The sequence below is a fragment of the Maylandia zebra genome, linkage group LG23 (assembly GCF_041146795.1).
Source record: "Maylandia zebra isolate NMK-2024a linkage group LG23, Mzebra_GT3a, whole genome shotgun sequence".
NCBI classification, from domain to species: Eukaryota; Metazoa; Chordata; class Actinopteri; order Cichliformes; family Cichlidae; genus Maylandia; species Maylandia zebra.
The window spans coordinates 48,502,274-48,522,631 of NC_135188.1; the positions used below are offsets into that span (position 1 = coordinate 48,502,274).

At 40.8% G+C, this 20,358-nt stretch overlaps 1 protein-coding gene across 1 annotated transcript in view; it reads left to right on the plus strand.

The window, feature by feature from the left end:
• The first annotated feature begins 2,109 nt into the window (after positions 1-2,109).
• Positions 2,110-20,358, plus strand: part of pudp (pseudouridine 5'-phosphatase) — a 39,045-nt gene continuing 20,796 nt past the window's right edge. Inside the window, exons 1-3 of the mRNA XM_024798749.2 lie at positions 2,110-2,368; positions 2,849-3,067; positions 6,790-7,019. Of these exons, the coding sequence (XP_024654517.2) occupies positions 2,305-2,368; positions 2,849-3,067; positions 6,790-7,019 (513 nt within the window). The 5' untranslated portion in view covers positions 2,110-2,304. The remainder of the gene's footprint in view (positions 2,369-2,848; positions 3,068-6,789; positions 7,020-20,358) is intronic.

The window sequence follows — 20,358 nt, forward strand, 5'->3', positions numbered from 1 at the left end:
AGCACTAAAAATCATCATAGACCTGCACTACACTTATTTTTTAATTCTACCAAAGTCCAATATTTAGATTGAGAAAAGTTTATATAATTATTTATCCTTGTTGTGCAAACAAGCTGCAAAACTTAATAAATGTAGAATTTGAAAAGTAACAAACCTAAAAAGAAACATGAGATACATGAGGACCTGTGATACGGTGATACTTTTGGTAAACAACCATTTGACTAACATGTGAGTCTCACCTGCTCTTGTTCATCTGTTCTGTCCTCATTCTCTCTCCCTCTCTGCTCCTCTCTCTCTCCCTCTCTGCTCCTCTCTCTCTCTTTGTGCTGACAATCATCAAATATACAGTTGAAACCACATATTTACTCTTCAGATAAAAACACTTTTTTAATTGTAACATCAAATCAGACTAAAAGTTTATTTTTTTTAGATTGATAAATATAAAAAAACATATTTGTTAACTTTAAGAGTAAAGAGAGAAACTATCTGTATTTCTTAATTGTAAATGGCACCAAATTGTATTCAAACTGAGCCACACTTATGGAGCTCCACAGTTCTGTTCCTGGTGTTTTGGTTGACATCTCTTGATGTTCCCATGTCACAGAAACAGGCTCTGTGTTTTGCCTTATATGCATCCACAGCTGTGCCACCAGTTTACTCACATGGACTCTACGAACCAATCAGAAGCTTCTTCAGCTCAGAATGGAATCGTCTGGAGTTTCTTATTAATTAACAATAAACTTAGTGTACATGTACTCCTACATTTGATGAAAGTGATGATAAACAGAAGCTCTGTCTCTCTTTATTCTGACATTTAACTAATTCAAAAGATATTTCAATATTTATCCAAAACAAAACAAGTTTACTCTAAATGACGTTGTACAGTAAAAAAATGTTCTTGTGTTTTCCATAAAGTGTAAATATCTGGTTTCAGCTGTGAATACACACGTAAGCTGAGACTCTCTAAAGAAACAGCATTGTTGTTGTTCGGCTTTTCATTTTGCCATTTGTTGATTCACTTGAAGAGCAATAACGTAATATTGGTCAAGTGATCAGTTTGATATCAATCTTTCGTGATGCACCGTCATATTTACATTATTTGTACGGTATGAATGATTTTCTTTGGTACCTGGTCAAACTTAAGCTCTCCTTAGTATGGCTGGCTCGGTCTCTCCAACAGCGCACTCACAGGCGGCAGCTGCCCCGCCCCCTCGCTCAGTCGCTTAGTGCCTGAGCTCGGATCATACCAATATCAGGGGGGATTCACGCACAGTCGTAAATTCCCACAGTGTGCACTATGTGCTTCGACTATTGTGTGTACTTTTTGTTTTATACAGTTGTCAGCCAGGCATCTAACTATGAAAAAATTACACTCCAAAAGACCCCGGGCTTCTGACAAAACAACCCGGGCTTAAGCCCAGTAAGCCACCCCCACGCTCCGCCACTGGACCACATCAACCCAGTATCACAGCAAAATGTGACACCGGTCCACCGTGAAGTGTGAAATGGACAGGCGTGCAGAAGTTGCGCTACCAGCAGGAGGAAATAATATATTTAAAGCCACGAAGTCGGTATTGAGCAAAAACATATTAGTACACTCCAGGGTCAGATTACTGCAACAAACTGCAACTTCTACATTTCATGTTTTCAAGAGGCAAAGCGTGAACGGACACTGTGGACAAGCGTGTCTATTACACACTGTGTCAGGATATCGGGTTGAGCACGTACTTTCATTCTAAGCGGGCTGGATGAGTGAAACTCGCCTTTCAGTCTGGGAGAAGAATAAAAGGAAGTGCAATCCCAACAGGAGTCTGTTACCATGCTGTTTGAGCTCAAACTGAAAATAACAAACTGATGAAAAGTGAAAAACAGAAAGATTTCTGTCTGTTATCTATTACTTTTGAATGAGTCGTGGCAGGTTTATATCAGTGGGAAAAGCTGTAAATCTCATATATAGTCAATATTAGTTAAAAGTCCCTCACTTTTAACATAGTGTCCCAATTTTGGCATCAATTTTACATCCGTGCTGTAAAAGGTTCGTGTGGACTTCATTTCCCACAATCCATTGCTCTGGGTCATCGAAAAAGTATTCATGAGAAGACCGAACATTTTATTTAGAGAGCAATGCAGAAAGGCTTGTTATTTATAACCAGATGTTTACAATAAGGAACCGTGTGGCAGCTGTCTGTGAGGGGACGTTGGTGGAAACGCGCGTTTGGCCGCTATTTGTTTCGTGACGCGAACATCTGGCTGAGTTTTGGTTGTCCTGCTCCGGCCACGCGGAACTACAGTCACAAGTGAAACATGTCCCACGGCAGCTACAAACCTGTGGACCGTGTCATTTTTGACATGGATGGATTGTTATTAGGTCCTGAAACGCATTTTTATCTTCTTCTGGTGATGTTGTGTTTTAAGTGCTGAAATCCATTCATTCACTCGAGTCGTGTTCGAGTCTGGTGAAGACCCGGTCCACCGCAGCCCGTGGAAAAACATTACTGATGTGTCGTGTAAAGTTTTTATATATGTGATGTTGAATTCGGCACAAATCTAAACCACCAGTCTGTGCTATCAACTTGTTTACCATAAAACAAACCAGTCTTTACACGAGTGTAAGTAAACTTGTGTTACCACTAAACGCAGACTCTGTAACTAAGTTACTTATACCTGGCAAATGATTCTGCCTAAGATGATACCGGCGTTTGGCCTGTTTTAAATGGGTTTTAATGAATGTTAAACACTGATAATGTCATCAGGTCAGATGTGCTCGTTTGTTTGTGTACCTGTAGGTTTGTGGTGAACACAATGTTCAGTGACATTTAAGTAAAAGCTGTTTATTTCCTCATTGTAGACACCGAGCGACTTTACACCGTGTCCTTCCAGGAAATATGTGACCGGTTTGGAAAGCAGTACACATGGGACGTGAAGACGTCAGTGATGGGGAAGAAGGCTCTGGATGCTGCCCAGATGATCCGTGATAGGCTGCAGCTCCCCATGACAGCTGAGGAGCTGCTTGCTGAAAGCAGACAAATACAAGAAAAGATCTTTCCCTCTGCTAAACTCATGCCAGGTAAATCTGACTTACCCTGACATTTGACATCAGTTACTGTGTTTTCCAGCTTTCTCTGAGCAGACAAACAGCAGTAAGATGCAGCTGTTTGTGCTAAGCTAAGGCTACTTTATTGTCTCCTGTAGGAGGAAACTGAGCGTCCAAACGGGACAATAGCAAACAGTAAAAACACACGTAATTTAAACTGCCTTTCATTGGGTATTGTGTAGGCTGTGGATCTTCAGGTAGGAGTGCTGCTCGTTCTGTGTGTGAATCATACCAGTGTGTGGAAGTGTTGTGACCGAAGGCTCCTCTCATCCAGTGTGATAGCTGCTGGACACCTGTAAACACCTGCATGAACATTAGAAGTCAGACACAGACGCGCATCCATCACGTGTCCATTTGTGTTACATTACACTGGCAGTTCATAATCACATACACCAACAACTCCCTGGATTTCATCCAGAAAGCCGTGTCATAATTACATTATTGCAGACAGGATTTCATTTGTGCTGCTAATGCTACTAAACACAGGCTTAGTGAAACCTTTCACAGACGCTCCTTGTCTGCTCTTACAGGCTGGTGCTGCTGACGGTCATTGTTAAACAGGGAAACATCGCTTTAGTGGGCAGAGCTTAGTCCAGCTGCAGGTCAACACATGACAGATGTTCATGAGTGGATGAACAGCAGGGACTCTGCTAATCTTGGAGCTTTTTATACATGTCAGTAAGTAGTTTAGTTTGAGTGGACTCCAGTTTAGGTCTGCCAACTGTATATGTGACCCCACAGTGACACAAGAAGAACTTTGATCACATGTTTTCTGCTTTGTGTGGATTAAACATGATATCCATTACTGGGCACGAGAGGCTTGAATCACAGCCAAACAGACTCTGACCAGTGGATGACTTCTCCCGTGTTTTCTTAGACCGGAGCCTATCACACTGCCCATGTTACACAAGAGCTTTAATGCATTTTTGTTTCAGTGTTGAATTAACTCTCACAGAGTTGGTTTCAACACTTTTTCAGGGTTTACAGAGCCAGATGTAAACGGACATGTTCAGAATAGTTAAATATTTAACACAATGCCAGTTTGTTATTTAACTCACAAAAATGTGTTAAAATAACACTAAAAGAAGACAAATAACTGCGCTCAGAGCTACTTTCTTGCTAGTTTCACTCCCCCAAGTGTCAACACTGAAAACTGTTAAAATGAATAAGAATTCCAATAAACAAATAAATTTCCAAATAAAAGTGTATTTTTGCCTGCAGTCATTAATACAGCTGAATGAAAACACCGTAAACGAAGGTATAAAATACAAAGTTTCACCTGAACACTGTTTGAATATCAAATGGTTTGTGAAATTTAAACTCAAATATTTTGAATCATACGACTTTCCTCACTTTGTACTGAGTGCATGACCATGGTCATCAACCTTTTCTCTGAGCAGTTTGTCACAAGAAAAAAGATTTTTTCCCAAAAGTATTTGGCAGAAAAGAGTCAAGACTGCAGCGAGGCAGCGTTATAATCAAAACTATCAACTTTAACTCGACTAGCTGAGAACAGCTCGTTTGATCTGGCATTCATTTCGTTTGATGGTGAAGGTTTCCCAGTGATAAGCTTTGGCCGTCTGATGCTTTTCAGCACGTGATCTGTTTCTGTTTTTAAAAGACTTCAGACCTCACACAGTCCACATGTGCCAGGTCTCTCTTGAAAATAAGGACTAATGTGGAATCAGGGCCAACAGCACACGGGTAATGGATCATTCAAGAATGCTTAGGTATCAAGTTTCTATGTGGTTACAAGTGTTTCAATAGTTTTGGTGCTCAGCAATCAAATGCTATAAATCTACTGACATACCTGCAGTCGGAGACGGGGAGAAAACGACGTTCATTATTTGAAGTAACAACACCAACAAATTCCAGTTTTCGTCTGCTGCAGGAATAATGTCACCAGACACAGTGGGATGTTCCCCACATGACACAAACCATTACCAGCTCTCTCCAAACTAAGTCCTGTTCTGTGTTGTGTGAGATATTCAAAAAGCAGTTTGATCATGCATTATATCAGATCAGTCGTTATTACAAACACGGACATACTTTTAATATTTCTTTTTAAACAATATAAAGACTTGAATTGTTTCTTGGAGAAATGCATGATCCTCTTAGGCTCATCCTACTGTTTGAGAATCACTGCTCTCAATCAAACGACAGAAATGATGTTTACTGCACGACTCATTAAAACCAGGAATTAGGTCCATTCCTAGATGATCTCCAGTGAGCTGTGAGAGTGTGCCATATACCTTAGCCCTCGGCTCTGTGCAGATCTCGCGTGTGGAAAAGTGATACCAGATGAATGTTATTCAAAACCAAATGAAATTTTGGGGCAAGTTTTGTACAATAAAATAAAGACGTCTGGAGCCAAGGGGATTGTTTCTCAGTCATCATAGTGTAGCTGAATTTGTAATGTGTGTGTTTTGACTGAAAACTAAAGCGGAGTTTTAAAATAACGTGCATCAGAAAAGTCAGGCTCTGATCTACACGCCTTTAAGAGCACACAGATGTCTGGATTTCTGCACATGAACCTCAGTCTTTCTGAAATACATATATACATATATATGTATTTTATACATATATAAAATACATATATAAAAGTCTGTATAAAAGTATCCCTTACAGGTGCTTGATCATAAGTACTGGATTTCTGCTTTCACCTGTTGTCATTCTCACTCCCAGTGTTGTTTCAGCTGGGTCTGAGATGTAGGCAAATGTAGGCAAAGGCTGTGCAGCGGCACAAATATGAAAACAAAACCCTGAAACATACACACACGATTATCAACCAGGTGAGCCACCAGGATGGTAACCATTTGTCTTCTTGTGCCATGTGTTGTTTGGTACTCCTGTAGTACTCCAGTTGTACTCCTGTAGTACTCCTGTAGTACTCCAGTTGTACTCCTGTAGTACTCCTTCACCGCCACCTCCTAGCACAGATTCAACTAGCAACAAAAACATGGTGTTAAAAGCTTTTCTGAGTGAAATGTTGGGAACTTCATGAAAAACCATCTTTCTTACAAGCTGTTTAGCTGATGTTGCGTCACGTGCACCCTCAGTTCGTTGTGTCTTGTTAGGAACCTCGTCTATGATTATAGTTGATGCACTTGAGCTGAAGCTCGAGTGCGACATCCCAGAGCCTCAGGAGACGAGGAGCAATCGGAAAATTCTGAAGGAATAGAAAAACAATCAGAATAACTGTTAATGTTGGGATGCAGAGGGCCTGGTTACACCTGCCTTTGAAGCTCACTGTGACAGTCAGCACCACACTGCTTCGTCCAACAAGGTCTCTGAATATTTCCACATCAGCGTCTGTCCCTGTTGCATCCCTGTATATGACATCAGGGGGCAGGAAACATCTCTCAGTAACTGGAAAACAGTATAAATAAATTCATGTGCTCTTGAAGGCAGCACTTTTTATAGGTCACAGGTAAAAATTATCCATGTGAAACGCATTAAATCACCACTCAGTAACCATCAAACAGACACATTTCTTCCCCTGCACAACCTGAAGTCCAAATTTCAAACTTAAAAAGAAAAAATGACTGTTATGCTCTGCAGGGGAATACATGTTGGGAATATTTCTTAATTAACAAAACACTTTGTTAATTAATGTTTTAATGTTATCCTGTAAATTGGTGAACCAGTATATTATTCCTACATTAAGACTAATTCTGCAACGCATGTACCACCAGGTGTGGAGAAACTTGTGCGTCATCTGCAGAAGCACAAAATCCCCACTGCAGTGGCAACCAGCTCAGCCGGCGTGACGTTCAAATTGAAGACGAGTCAACACAAAGAGTTCTTCGCTGTCTTTGATCACATTGTCCTGGGTGACGATCCAGATGTGAAGAATGGCAAACCTCAGCCGGACTCCTTCCTGGTGTGTGCCGGCCGGTTCAATCCCCCAGCTCCTCCGGAGAAGGTGAGGAGTGCACCGTCTGTTCGTCATTCGCAGCATTCGAGATCAAAGTAACAAAAATCTATTTTGTAACATTTGTTTTTGTTTTTTCACAAAACTCTTCAAAAATAGGAACCAAAAGTTCTTTACGTTTATAATTAGATAGTGAAATATTATTTAAAATAATTAATATTAAAACAATGTTTCAAAAAATAGAGTTTTTTTTGTCCTCTTATTATAATTTTTAGTTGTCTTAGATTTTCATGTAATAGATAATAGCAACATGATTTTCTATTAATGAGATGATTTTTGTGTGCAGGTGAACGATATTTATTATCAGCAGGTGGAACAAAATCTTTACAGTTAGAAAAACATTCTTGTCTGCTTTGCCTCGAAATGTTTGATCCAGTGCGTTTATATAGTGTGTGTGTGTGTGTGTGTGTGTGTGTGTGTGTGTGTCCGCAGTGCTGCTAATACACTGAAAACACACAGACAGGCACTGATACTCACTAACTCGCTATTCTTCTCTTTAATGATCTTTAAAGATGTTTCTGGCACAAATATCTTTGTGTCTCATAAAGAGTTATTTCAGGATGTAGAACACGGTAACGAGCGAGAACAGTCCACTGAAACGTCGTCACATCAGAGGATTTCCTGTACTGCAAGTTCTCAAATTCAAACTGAGAGACAAACTAAATAAATAAATGAATAAACAGTGGTTATCAACAGAAACCACAGTGGTTATCAACAGAAAGCACTGTTGGGCTGCTTTGCAAAAAGAATTTACAAAGGATCACATCAAATGCTGAAACAGGGAGAACTGATATTTTCAAGCCTCCTTCCTGCAACACCTTTGTGTGAGGACACTGCTGTTGTGATTCGGTGCCATGTAAATACAGTTAAATTCAATTGAGTTGAAAAATGCTAAAAATGAATGGTGCTACTGAGGAGACGTTGGCACAGGACGTGTGTGCTCGGCACAGTCCACTAACGCTGAGCTGATTCCACACACTGGATGAAAGTCATATGTAGAAAATATGATCCCAGAGATGAAAGATGCATCTTCAGTACTGCAGTAGAACTGCAGTCAACAGTAAGTCACACAATGTGAGTCTTTTATCTAGTTGTATTTAACTGCCAGTGTGTCAGCCAGGAGCTTTTTATTTGCAGCTAATGTGTTCCATTTGCAGTAATGCAGACAGGACCTAATGTCAGCCGCTCTCTGCACTGACAGGCACACACATCTTCTGCAGCACTTTGATCAAAAGTGGGAAGCTTTCAGGGTTCATGGGCTGTTTAAGATATATTTTCAGGCACTCTGGAAGCCATTTGCAGCGTTGAGTCAGTCAAAAATAGCTGCCAAATATCTCCCTAAAAGAACCAAATAACAGTGAGAGCTGACCTACTTTATGATAACACTCTCACTCTAGACCACACGTTAAATCTGCTGCTGATTATTACACCGATTCAATATGTGTTCAGGGATGTTCATTGTAGCTATGAACCCTTCATTTCATGTAGGTACAATATTACGTACATATTCATAAAAATTTATCTTGGAGAGTAAACCTAAGCAGCACTTTTAATCCTTCTCAGAAAGGCGCATGATAATGATCACAGAATATGTGCTCAGCTGAAGCGTGCATTGACTTACAGACACTGCTGGAGTAGCAGATAACCTCGAGGTTACATGAAGGCTTTTGCTGTTTGTATTAGCTAACTCGACCAATCAGATGGTTCTGTGTCTCCTCTCTGATTAGCACTGGTTTTGGACAAATAGACAGAGACTGTTCCTACTGCTTTGACTGGTCCCAGAGACACAGTCACCTCTGTAAAATAGAAGAGGTGTTGGAGTACCAGGAGCCACCAGAGGTGGAACCTTGATCAGAGAGGTGACCACAGCCAAAACAATCACTCCAACACTTTCAGAGATGCAGGAACATGCCAGGCCTTTACACACGGAGTCCATATGGAACAAAAACCCTATTACAAAGACTTACCCAGAATACTGGACTCTGTAACTGCTGACTGGAGGGAACACTGGTGGAAGTAATGCGAGCTGAATGTCACCTTTGAACCCTGGAGCTTTCAGCACTGAGGAAATGCTCTTCCAACTTTTAGTTTACTTCAGTTTTTCCCTGTGGAAACAGGAGTCTTGTCTTTTTTGCTGGGTTGAATTTCCTGGTTGGGGAGGCTGTGTAATAGCATCTAGATTTCTGTCACAAGTTTTCATTTATCATGTTGAAATTACTACCCTTTGTCAGCATCTGCACGATGCTGTTCTTCACTTGTTTCTTCTAAAATCGCTCCCATGCTGTACGCGAGGATACTCAGTGGTAATTCTGCTGCTACACTTTAAAGCTGAGTCTAAACGGAGTTGTCCTTTGCTTGTGAATGGATTTTATTCAGATTTTTGCTTTGACTGTCGTGAATCAGACCAAGGATGTTGCCCTTTTCTAAGCCCTGCCTTCAACTAGCACATTTACTGTCTTCACTTTTGGTCAGGACAGCCAGGAACAAACGTTGAACTGGCAACATATCCTTGGAACATAAAGCCTGAAGAGGTTACTGCATTTTAATGTGGAAAGAATCTTTTATGTGAAATATTTCTTATTAACAGATGCCCACACGCATTACTCATCACATTCAACACTAATGCAAATAATTCTCCATTTGAATGATTTTCCTGGCTTTATAGAAATGACCAATAAATGACACCGTTGGCTTGGAAACATGAAAAGTGCAAATGAAACGAAAGCAACAACAAAACAAACATTTTCATTCTATGAAGTGAAATGTGGGTGCACTTTATGCATTTGTTGGTTGGCTACTGTAACCTGTAGCCACTTGTAACCACTCACTTCCGCTACATATTCTACTATGAAAACCTGAACTGTGTGCATACATGTCCTGTAGTTTATATATATGAAGATTTTACAACTGTGGTGTGCAATCAGCTTGTGATGTTGTTGCTCCCTGCTTTGAAGAATGAACCAGGTCTGCAACTGTTTGCAGTCAGTTGCAATAAGCCAGCAATGAGTGTCAGTCTGTGTCAGTTTGAGAGTAAATGGGGTCAAAATTACATGCAGTGTTTTTATCATGTTCGCGTTGTTGATTTGTGTAGAAGAGATGAATAGTGTATTGATAATGAACGTCAACAAGAGCTTTGCTGTGAGCATTTAGTTTGTGTTACGTTTGCAGCAACGTTGGCAGCAGGTAGGAGGAAAGTGGAGAGTAAATAACAAACTTCTAGCAGTGAGTCAGTGACATTGTTATTCAACCAGTTCTAAAAATAGCTGATGGGGATGGAATAGGCAACATGTAAAATGAGCGTGCCACGCTCCTTTGAGTGATTGTACCAGAGCACTATGGTCACCGTGTAGACGCCTCCAGGATGGAGGGCATTAAAGCCCCGAATCATCTCAAAGGCACACGACTCTCATTCGGACACATGTAGCCGATTACATGTGCGATCCAGACGTGGCTGCACATTGGCTGCTGTTGCCTGATTTGGTTTTGAAATGTATTTTGATGCAATCACTTTTGTGTTACAGTTTATTACTTGACGTCACCGTTTCTGACATGATTTATATTAAAAATAAAACAGAATTACTTTGGATTAATGTGGCAGCTTTATTGCCTTCATCAAAAGTTTTTATCTTATGTTGTCAGACAGAATTTCAAACCCGCAGCTGTGCCCAGCATAAGTGTTAACAGTGTTTGTGTTGTTTCACTCTGCAAATCATATCGTTTCCTGCTTTTATTTAATCAGCATTTCTCCTCATGACCCAGTTTTCACTGAACAGTGATATCTAGTTGCATTGCTTTTGTCTTTGCTTTATTCCAATAGGAGCCTCACACATTCCCACTGCAAGGAGTAAACAGTTTCCAGAAGTTGCTGCAGAAGAAGAAATGATGCAGTAAATTAATGAAATGTGCTTATTCCATAAATTATACAATATTTATTTAGGAAATGTGTAGTTTGCCAGTCTAATTGGCTATTCACGTGCTGAAGTAAGACACTTATTTATTAGCACTTGTGTGTAAACGGAGGTTGTAAACTAGTTTTCCACGTCACACATCAGATGTTCACGTTCTGCAGGTGCATCATCCATGAAGGTATAACTCTTAGCTTTAATAAAACGTCGCAGCCATTTTAACAACACACCCTACATGTATAATTAGGTTGTGGATAATATGAAAACTACAGTGTAGACAAAACAGAAACCTTTCAGAAAGGTAGCAATAATGGGATTTACGGTCTAATTTTAAAGGGAAATTTGTGGCTTCCAATAGATGCATCGCTAACTCTTCTCCCTTTAAAGCATTTTGCTGCAAATAGGCCTGCCTGTGGCATGGTGCACCTGATTTTTTTAATCTGGAGCCAGCCACTGTTAGAGCTGGCATTTTTCTTGATGAGATATGAAACTGCGGCTCAGAGGGGAATCGACAGAGTGTTCAGTGGAATAACGAATGATGATGCGTCACTCCCTGGCTCCCACTCCGTGACAGAGGAGAGGAGGAGGGGTTAGCGGCAGAGACATGAGACAGAGGGAGAGAGTAGGAGGTAAACACAAGCAGCAGCGGTATGGTAATAGCACACATCCAATTATCAGCTCTTTCTGCCCTCCTCTCAGCTCTGATGGAAAAAGCACGTTCCTTTTAGGGCGCTGTAAAATGGGAAAATCGGACAAAAAGCAAGATCTCTATCAAACACGTGGACAGATACGGACTTGGTAATATAGACATTTGGTTTATCAGCTGTTGTATGTGTTTCCAATCCTCTGAGATACATGCTAGATAAAGGACAACGGTCTAGTTCCTCATATAGAGTTATAGGCATATAATGTTTAGTCAGTAACGTGGTGGGTAACTGTTCTCACTGTTTCAATATGGGAGTAAAAAAGCTGTAGTCCTGTTCAGAATGATTTTTAAAACATGTCCTACAGTGGAGTTTAATGGGATATTCCCAACACCGGAGGCAGAGAAAGCCTCACGCCCCCTCACGGTGAACACTGTAGCTCACAGCTGAGTAACGTGGTGTCGTGTCTGAGGTCACCAAAGTAAAAGAAAAAGCTGCGCTCTGTTTTCGATGGAAACAGAAACATTTTTCACAGCTGTGAAGTAACACGGCTGATGAAACAGGAGATGTTACCAAAGGTGTGCTCGGCAGCCGCAAGCTGATGAAACGTGAACGTGAGCTAGTTTAGCTCACACAGATAGAAAATTATTAATCGTTCAGGGGAGGCTTTGTCATCCAGATAATCAGACCGGGTTCAGTTAAGACATAAACTTTTTTATCTGGACAGTTGGTTCATTACTACTTTGGCAAAGCTTAGCGTTCACCCGTTATACCAGCACATCGTTCTCTGTAGAAGGGTGGCATGAAAATGTGCTTCAGTAGCAAGGTCATTTTTAAATTGCTAAGTGCTCATTGTTTCTGCAGTCAGAGCGTGCAGTCCCAAAGCATTGTAGATTTTACTGTTGATTCAACAGTGTGCGTGTCATCCAGCCTCCTGTTTTTGGGGTTGTAGATTCTGGTTGCGCTGGTCAGGTGGATTTTTGTATCGGTGAGATTGAAGCGAAACGTCATCAGGGTGAAGAGAACAACAACTGATCTGCACCGTCTCACAAGGATAAAGAAGGTCTTTGTTACCCTGTAGTTGAACACTTTTCCTGGAGAAATGCTCCGATCGTGTTTTCATCCTGCTGTAGAGCAATAGTGAAGCCTGAACACAGCTCCAAGAAAACCTGTTAAAAGAATAAATAAGGGCTGTCTTCTCTGCACATGCCTTGAAGCGAAAGATTTGGTGGTCTATAAAAAAATGTAATTACATTGAACTGAAGTGTCATGGACTTGGACCCACTACTTATCCAAGCTTGATTATGATGCTTTTCTTCACCCTTCAGTTAAACTGAAGATGGACAGATTTCCCTGAGGTAACATTAGATCTTTGGATCAGTGTTCAGGTTCCCAGGTAGAAATGTTTATTTACAGGTTATCGCTCAGAAATAAAACTTCTGTTGATTTGACGATATCTTTCTTTAAGGAGACAGGTTGCTGCAAACTACACCAGCGAAAAGAACCACGCAGCGTAACAGAGCCATCACTGTAGGGCTCCAACATGTTGGTCGTTCCTTTGTCAGCCATCTGTACATCATACATGCATGTTTTGTCTTTTAGTGTCAGTCCTTAGCAGTATTGTCTCATCCCTGGTGTAAAAATCTTTAAAAGAACAATCAGTGACGAATAAGCGACTAAATAAACTACTGACTTTCTGACATTCTGAGGCCACTTTATCAGCTTTTGTGTTCACTTTTCATTTTTACTACAAAGATTATTTCTGAAAACATAGAAAAGCAAAAACCGTGTACAGTGTAGATGCATCCTTGTTCCGACACACCTGAATCTAATGAATGGTTTGTTATCAGGCCAAACGTGATGGCTGCTGAGGAGGGAATCCAACCATCGGATTCAGCTGTGTTGGAGTAGGGATGCGTCTAAAAGCTGCAGGACTGGAGCTGCACACCCCTGATTTAAAATATTAGGCAGACAGGATGAAGTGTGATTGCAGAGGAATGAAGGCAGCACATACTATATTAGCCAAATGGCACATTCTTGCTCAGTACGACATCCCATGTGTTCCACAGTTGTGTTACCTGTCAGTGGGTGACAGGTAACACAACTGATGCTCCGAGAACTCACTTGTAATTCAGTCTGTGTGTTTCTCACTGCAGCCGTCTTTCATCCTTTACTTTAATTCATCTCCCAGTGTGAAATATGACATGTAAAAACAATATTCTGATTTATTTATTCATGATATGATCAACAGAGTGTGAGTATATGTAAGAATGTTAGATAAAAGCACTGTATGAATGTGTGATTGGGTGAATGAACGTGGGTAGAGTTCTTAGATTGAGTAGAATGCTGCTTATATGAGTTCCTGTCTGTTTAGCAACAGGTAAACATCACAGAACGTTAAAAATAAATAAATAAAATAAACAGGGAGAATGCTTTTGCACATTGCACTACGCAGGTTAGATTTTCCTCTTGATCAATTAAACAGCATTTTGTATTTACTCAGATTGTCTTTAAAATTCAAAACAAAACAGAATATTACAATTTTGATTGATACGCTTGGAAAATGTGCTGAAAGCAAAAACAAAATCAGTCAGATGCTTTTTCCCAGCACGGTTTTTCCCTGGTTGGTCAAGCTGATGGAGTACTGTGGTGACAACGTTGGGCTAACGGGCGGGTGGCGTGGACACCTAAGTTTGTGAATGTGGTAACTGAAGAACGAGGTGACATAGGAAGCTCAAATTGATACCCTGGGTGTATCTACTAAAAAGCTTGGATGGGTTCGCCCTTGAGGTTCTTGAAGTCAGGCTGACGCGAGCTTTCGTGTTGTGCTGAGACAGGCTATTGGCTGCTAGTTGGATGGGATTGCTTCATTTAGCCATTCTGGGCTAAATGAAGACTACACTCGGCGACACACCCGCCGGGGGTCAAACTCTGGTAATTGGTGATTCTGTTCTCAGACATGTGAAGCTAGAGACACCGGCAACCATAGTCAGTTGTCTTCCAGGGGCCAGAGCAGGCGACATTGAAGGAAATTTAAAACTGCTGGCTAAGGGTAAACGTAAATTCAGTAAGATCATAATTCACGTCGGCAGTAATGACACCCGGTTACGCCAATCGCAGGTCACTAAAATCAATATTGAATCGGTGTGCAACTTTGCTAAAACAATGTCGGACTCTGTAGTTTTCTCTGGTCCCCTCCCCAATCAGACCAGGAGTGACATGTTTAGCCGCATGTTCTCCTTAAATTGCTGGCTGTCTGAGTGGTGTCCCAGAAACGATGTGGGCTTCATAGATAATTGGCAAACCTTCTGGAGGAAACCTGGTCTTGTTAGGAGAGACGGCATCCATCCCACTTTGGATGGAGCAGCTCTCATTTCTAGAAATATGGACAAATTTATTAAACCCCCCAAAATATGACTATCCAGAGTTGGGACCAGGAAGCAGAGCTGCAGTCTTACACGCCTCTCTGCAGCTTCTCTCCTCCTGCTACCCCCCCAAAAACCCATCTCCATAGAGACTGTGTCAGCTCCCAAACAGACAAAAAACAAACTAAAAACCAACAACAAACAACTTAAACATAAACAATTACAAAGAAAGAACAATACAGTATCCACATCTGAACCAAAGAGTAAAACAGTGAAATGTGGATTATTAAATATTAGGTCTCTCTCCTCCAAGTCTCTGTTAGTACATGACTTAATAATTGATCAACAGATTGATTTGCTCTGCCTTACAGAAACCTGGTTGCAGCAGGATGATTATGTTAGTTGACATTTGTGATATTATAACCCAGCTGTTTCTTTCTTTTACCACTCCCTTTTACAACATTTCCTTCCCCCCTCAAAGTTTTTGAGACATATTGTTGCCATCAAATTCAAAATGAGCTAATATTTATCATAAAACATTAAAATGTCTAAATATTAAATACTCGTTTTTTTTCTATTGCAAAAGAAATATGGGACTATGAGATTTGTAAATCATTGCATTATGGTTTCATTTACATTTCCCATTGGAGACCAGATTGTTTGGAACTGGGGTGAATTGTTACTTCTAACCAACGCTGATCTGGACGGGCCATTGAATAGAGGCTTTTCCTTTTCATCAACGTCGTGTGTTGTGTTCGAATTCCTTTATAAATCCCAAACTGAAAATAAAAAGTAATAAAACATAACAAGTACAATTGCATTAAAGTACATTGTAATAATTTCCAAACAACATACATTTTCCTGGCTATTGTGATACCACTGTGATACCAAACAGTGCAGTGTGATTTTAGGAAGGCTTGGTCTGAGAAAAGAGAGTCAGGTACGGTTCTTTGGTGAATTCCCTTTTGGCCAGAGGAGCTTTGGATGTGTAGATAATGATGCTGCAACAACACAGCAACTATGATTGGAGTCTCACCTCCATACTTTTATTGGCTTTCACTCCTCAGAAACCATCAGGGCTTTGCAGGGATTCACATAAAGGATCAGCGCTGTGATCCACAGTGAGGAGCGTAAGATGTGGATTTCCAGCTGTTCATTCATCACGTAATTTATTTGTCTCTTGTTTGAATTTGACTTGGCCCCATGATCAGGTTCACTTATAAAACAGATGAGTGTGTTTTGATAGAGAAGGTGTGATGTTATAGTGATGCCTTCACTGTCCATAGTAAACTTCAGTGCTCATGCTTAGATGGTTTTTTTCTACTTGCTATAATCAAATTGTAAGTTTTTGGAATAAAATACAAATATTATGTCAGTTCATGGCGTAAAGTGCTGTGACGGCCGAGCCCACGCCGCAGCCCTTTGCATTTCTCTTATCTATTATAATACATGATTTGCTTAACTACACCTGGATACACCAGCCTGCCCTGGAAGGGTGGCTTTGACATTTTCAGGCACCCATGTTTGCTTAGTGATGGTTTCTTGATTTAATCTGTGGACTGTCCAAAGACGTTTCTTTCCCATTTGCAATCTCTTTAAATTCAGCACAGTAGTAAGTCCTCTGCTTTCAAAATTGTCTTAATTAATGTGTCTTTTTTTGCACACCAGTTTCACAGAGAACCTGTTAAACTGGTACTTTAATGCCCAGTCATGCCCATAATCCTACTCTTTCAGAAGGATTGCAATAAAACTGTAGTACTGCTTCTACACATCCATACTTTTCTGTTAAGTCAAAAAGGCCATGACATCTTCTCTCTCTACAATAAAGTATAAACTAGCAGCCTACAAAAACAAAAAAGGTTCAAATGCTTTAAAACAGGCATCTGTTCAGAAAACATCAGCAGTTCATTTAACGAGTTTAACGAAATGGTTTCTCTAAAACATTGATTTTGAATATAAAACTCAACCTATGAAAGTTTGACAGCTGAGACATCCTTAGCTTATGAAGCCAGCGTCTGTAGTCACTGAGCTCCCTGCAGTTACAGTGGTCAGGGAAAGGCATTAACCGCTGACACGTGCAGGAACGCACACTTGGATTCAAAGGTTTTCATACCACTTGTTAGTGAAGAGCATTCAGACACACAGCTGCAAACTGTTACAGCACAAATATATGATGACTACTGCGTGAAACATCAAAAGAAATACAGTGGGGCAAAAAAGTATTTAGTCAGCCACCGATTGTGCAAGTTCCCCCACTTAAAATGATGACAGAGGTCAGTAATTTGCACCAGAGGTACACTTCAACTGTGAGAGACAGAATGTGAAAAAAAAATCCATGAATCCACATGGTAGGATTTGTAAAGAATTTATTCGTAAATTAGGGTGGAAAATAAGTATTTGGTCAATAACAAAAATACAACTCAATACTTTGTAACATAACCTTTGTTGGCAATAACAGAGGTCAAACGTTTACTATAGGTCTTTACCAGGTTTGCACACACAGTAGCTGGTATTTTGGCCCATTCCTCCATGCAGATCTTCTCGAGAGCAGTGATGTTTTGGGGCTGTCGCCGAGCAACACGGACTTTCAACTCCCGCCACAGATTTTCTATGGGGTTGAGGTCTGGAGACTGGCTAGGCCACTCCAGGACTTTCAAATGCTCCTTACGGAGCCACTCCTTTGTTGCCCGGGCGGTGTGTTTTGGATCATTGTCATGTTGGAAGACCCAGCCTCGCTTCATCTTCAAAGTTCTCACTGATGGAAGGAGGTTTTGGCTCAAAATCTCACGATACATGGCCCCATTCATTCTGTCCTTAACACGGATCAGTCGTCCTGTCCCCTTGGCAGAAAAACAGCCCCATAGCATGATGTTTCCACCCACATGCTTCACAGTAGGTATGGTGTTCTTGGGATGCAACTCAGTATTCTTCTTCCTCCAAACACGACGAGTTGAGTTTATACCAAAAAGTTCTACTTTGGTTTCATCTGACCACATGACATTCTCCCAATCCTCTGCTGTATCATCCATGTGCTCTCTGGCAAACTTCAGACGGGCCTGGACATGCGCTGGCTTCAGCAGCGGAACACGTCTGGCACTGCGGGATTTGATTCCCTGCCGTTGTAGTGTGTTACTGATGGTGACCTTTGTTACTTTGGTCCCAGCTCTCTGCAGGTCATTCACCAGGTCCCCCCGTGTGGTTCTGGGATCTTTGCTCACCGTTCTCATGATCATTTTGACCCCATGGGATGAGATCTTGCGTGGAGCCCCAGATCGAGGGAGATTATCGGTGGACTTGTATGTCTTCCATTTTCTGATGATTGCTCCCACAGTTGATTTTTTCACACCAAGCTGCTTGCTTATTGTAGATTCACTCTTCCCAGTCTGGTGCAGGTCTACAATACTTTTCCTGGTGTCCTTCGAAAGCTCTTTGGTCTTGGCCATGGCGGAGTTTGGAGTCTGACTGTTTGAGGCTGTGGACAGGTGTCTTTTATACAGATGATGAGTTCAAACAGGTGCCATTCATACAGGTAACGAGTGGGGGACAGAAAAGCTTCTTACAGAAGACGTTACAGGTCTGTGAGAGCCAGAGATTTTCCTTGTTTGAGGTGACCAAATACTTATTTTCCACCCTGATTTACGAATAAATTCTTTACAAATCCTACCATGTGGATTCATGGATTTTTTTTTCACATTCTGTCTCTCACAGTTGAAGTGTACCTCTGGTGCAAATTACTGACCTCTGTCATCATTTTAGGTGGGGGAACTTGCACAATCGGTGGCTGACTAAATACTTTTTTGCCCCACTGTAGTTTTGAATGGCAAACAGAAAAACAGTGAAATAATAATTTCATATTTTTATTTGAAATATTGTCTGACCTTGTTTTTAAGTTGTATTTTACCTTGTCAGCCATGATCTCTTCACACAGGAATGCAAATCCATGATCGTAACGATCTGCATTTTAATAGAAATTCTTCCTAGTTTTTGTTCTCCCCTTGTTGCCATGGGTCAAGTGGATTTTTTCTCTGATGCTTTATCTTCTTAATTTACAGTTTAAATTGATTTGTAACATCTGGCCTCGTGGATAAATGAAGCTACATAGCAATGAAATTTGTTTTCTAATCATATTGCCTAAAGCAAGCACGAGTACTGCTCGTAACACAGAACCCAGTGCAACTCCATAACTAACTTTTGCGTGAGAGGCATTCCCATTTAGATATACAAACTGGAGTCTATTAAACATATACACTTCAAAGCACTGCAGCACGATTCCTGTTATTCCCATGGCATGTTTGAATCTCTGTAGTAAAATATTGTGGCCAACAGTATTGACTGCTGTTGCACTGAGGGCAAGCATAGGGATGACTTCACTGTTAAAGGCCATGAGAACGTCATGGGTGACCTTCACTAATGCTGTTTCTGGGCTATAAAGAGAGGAGAGCAATTAAAACTGCTGTTCTTAATCATATTCCAATTGGAAAGCTGTCAATATGTTTTTTCAAATTGGTAACATTTTATTTGTGAAGAAATTCATAAAGTAATTACTAGTTAAAGTTAATAGAACACATGGCTCAACAGTTTAGGTAGCTGGTTTACGTCGCTGCATGCATTACCTTAGTTGAAAAATGCAAAATGTAAATGAAGTATGAAGTATGAACATTAGGGCTGGGCCATATCAATACAGTAATGCCGGTATAATGTTGGGCAACGTTATGGGTAAAATAGAATATGGGTAAAACGCGCGTGCGCAGTGCCTTTGTTTTCATACGCACATGGCAGAAAAAGCATGGCGGCGACGCAGAATGAGAAGGATGAAAGCGGATCGTTGAATGAAACGATGAACCTGAACTGGTTCGTAAAAATGCTGCAACCTCAGTGGTGTGGAACTGGTTTAGCTTTCGTCCGTCAGATACACAACAACATTTTTGGCAGCGCATGCTAGCGGGCCGTCGTTATTACCGTGTTGTTTGGAAAATACGGCGCACTTAAAATCATCCTTTGATTTTTCTGAAAGTCGACAGAGCCCCTTATAATCCCGTGTGCCTTATGTATGAACTCTGGTTGTGTCAAATGTTTCAGTACGACTTTGCTAAACTACGAAGCCGCACCGCTTGATGGATTGTCGGAGCATTACGGCTGTCGTAGGCGGAGCCTCTCGGAGTGATACGTACTGTGCTTCAACATAATGTTACCGTATTGTGTGTGTATAACCTCATGTTATACATGTCAGGTTAAGAGGAGTTTTTCCATCATGAGGTATGGATATTCCTGTTGTTTGGAAGTGATCTATGAATGAACCCTTAGGTTTTGTTTGTGAGGGGAAAACATTCTGCTATTTCAAGTTGTTTAATTTATTTGTACAGCATCAACAACAGTCGCCTCAAGCCGCTTTGTTTACTTGTGATCTCTTGCTGTG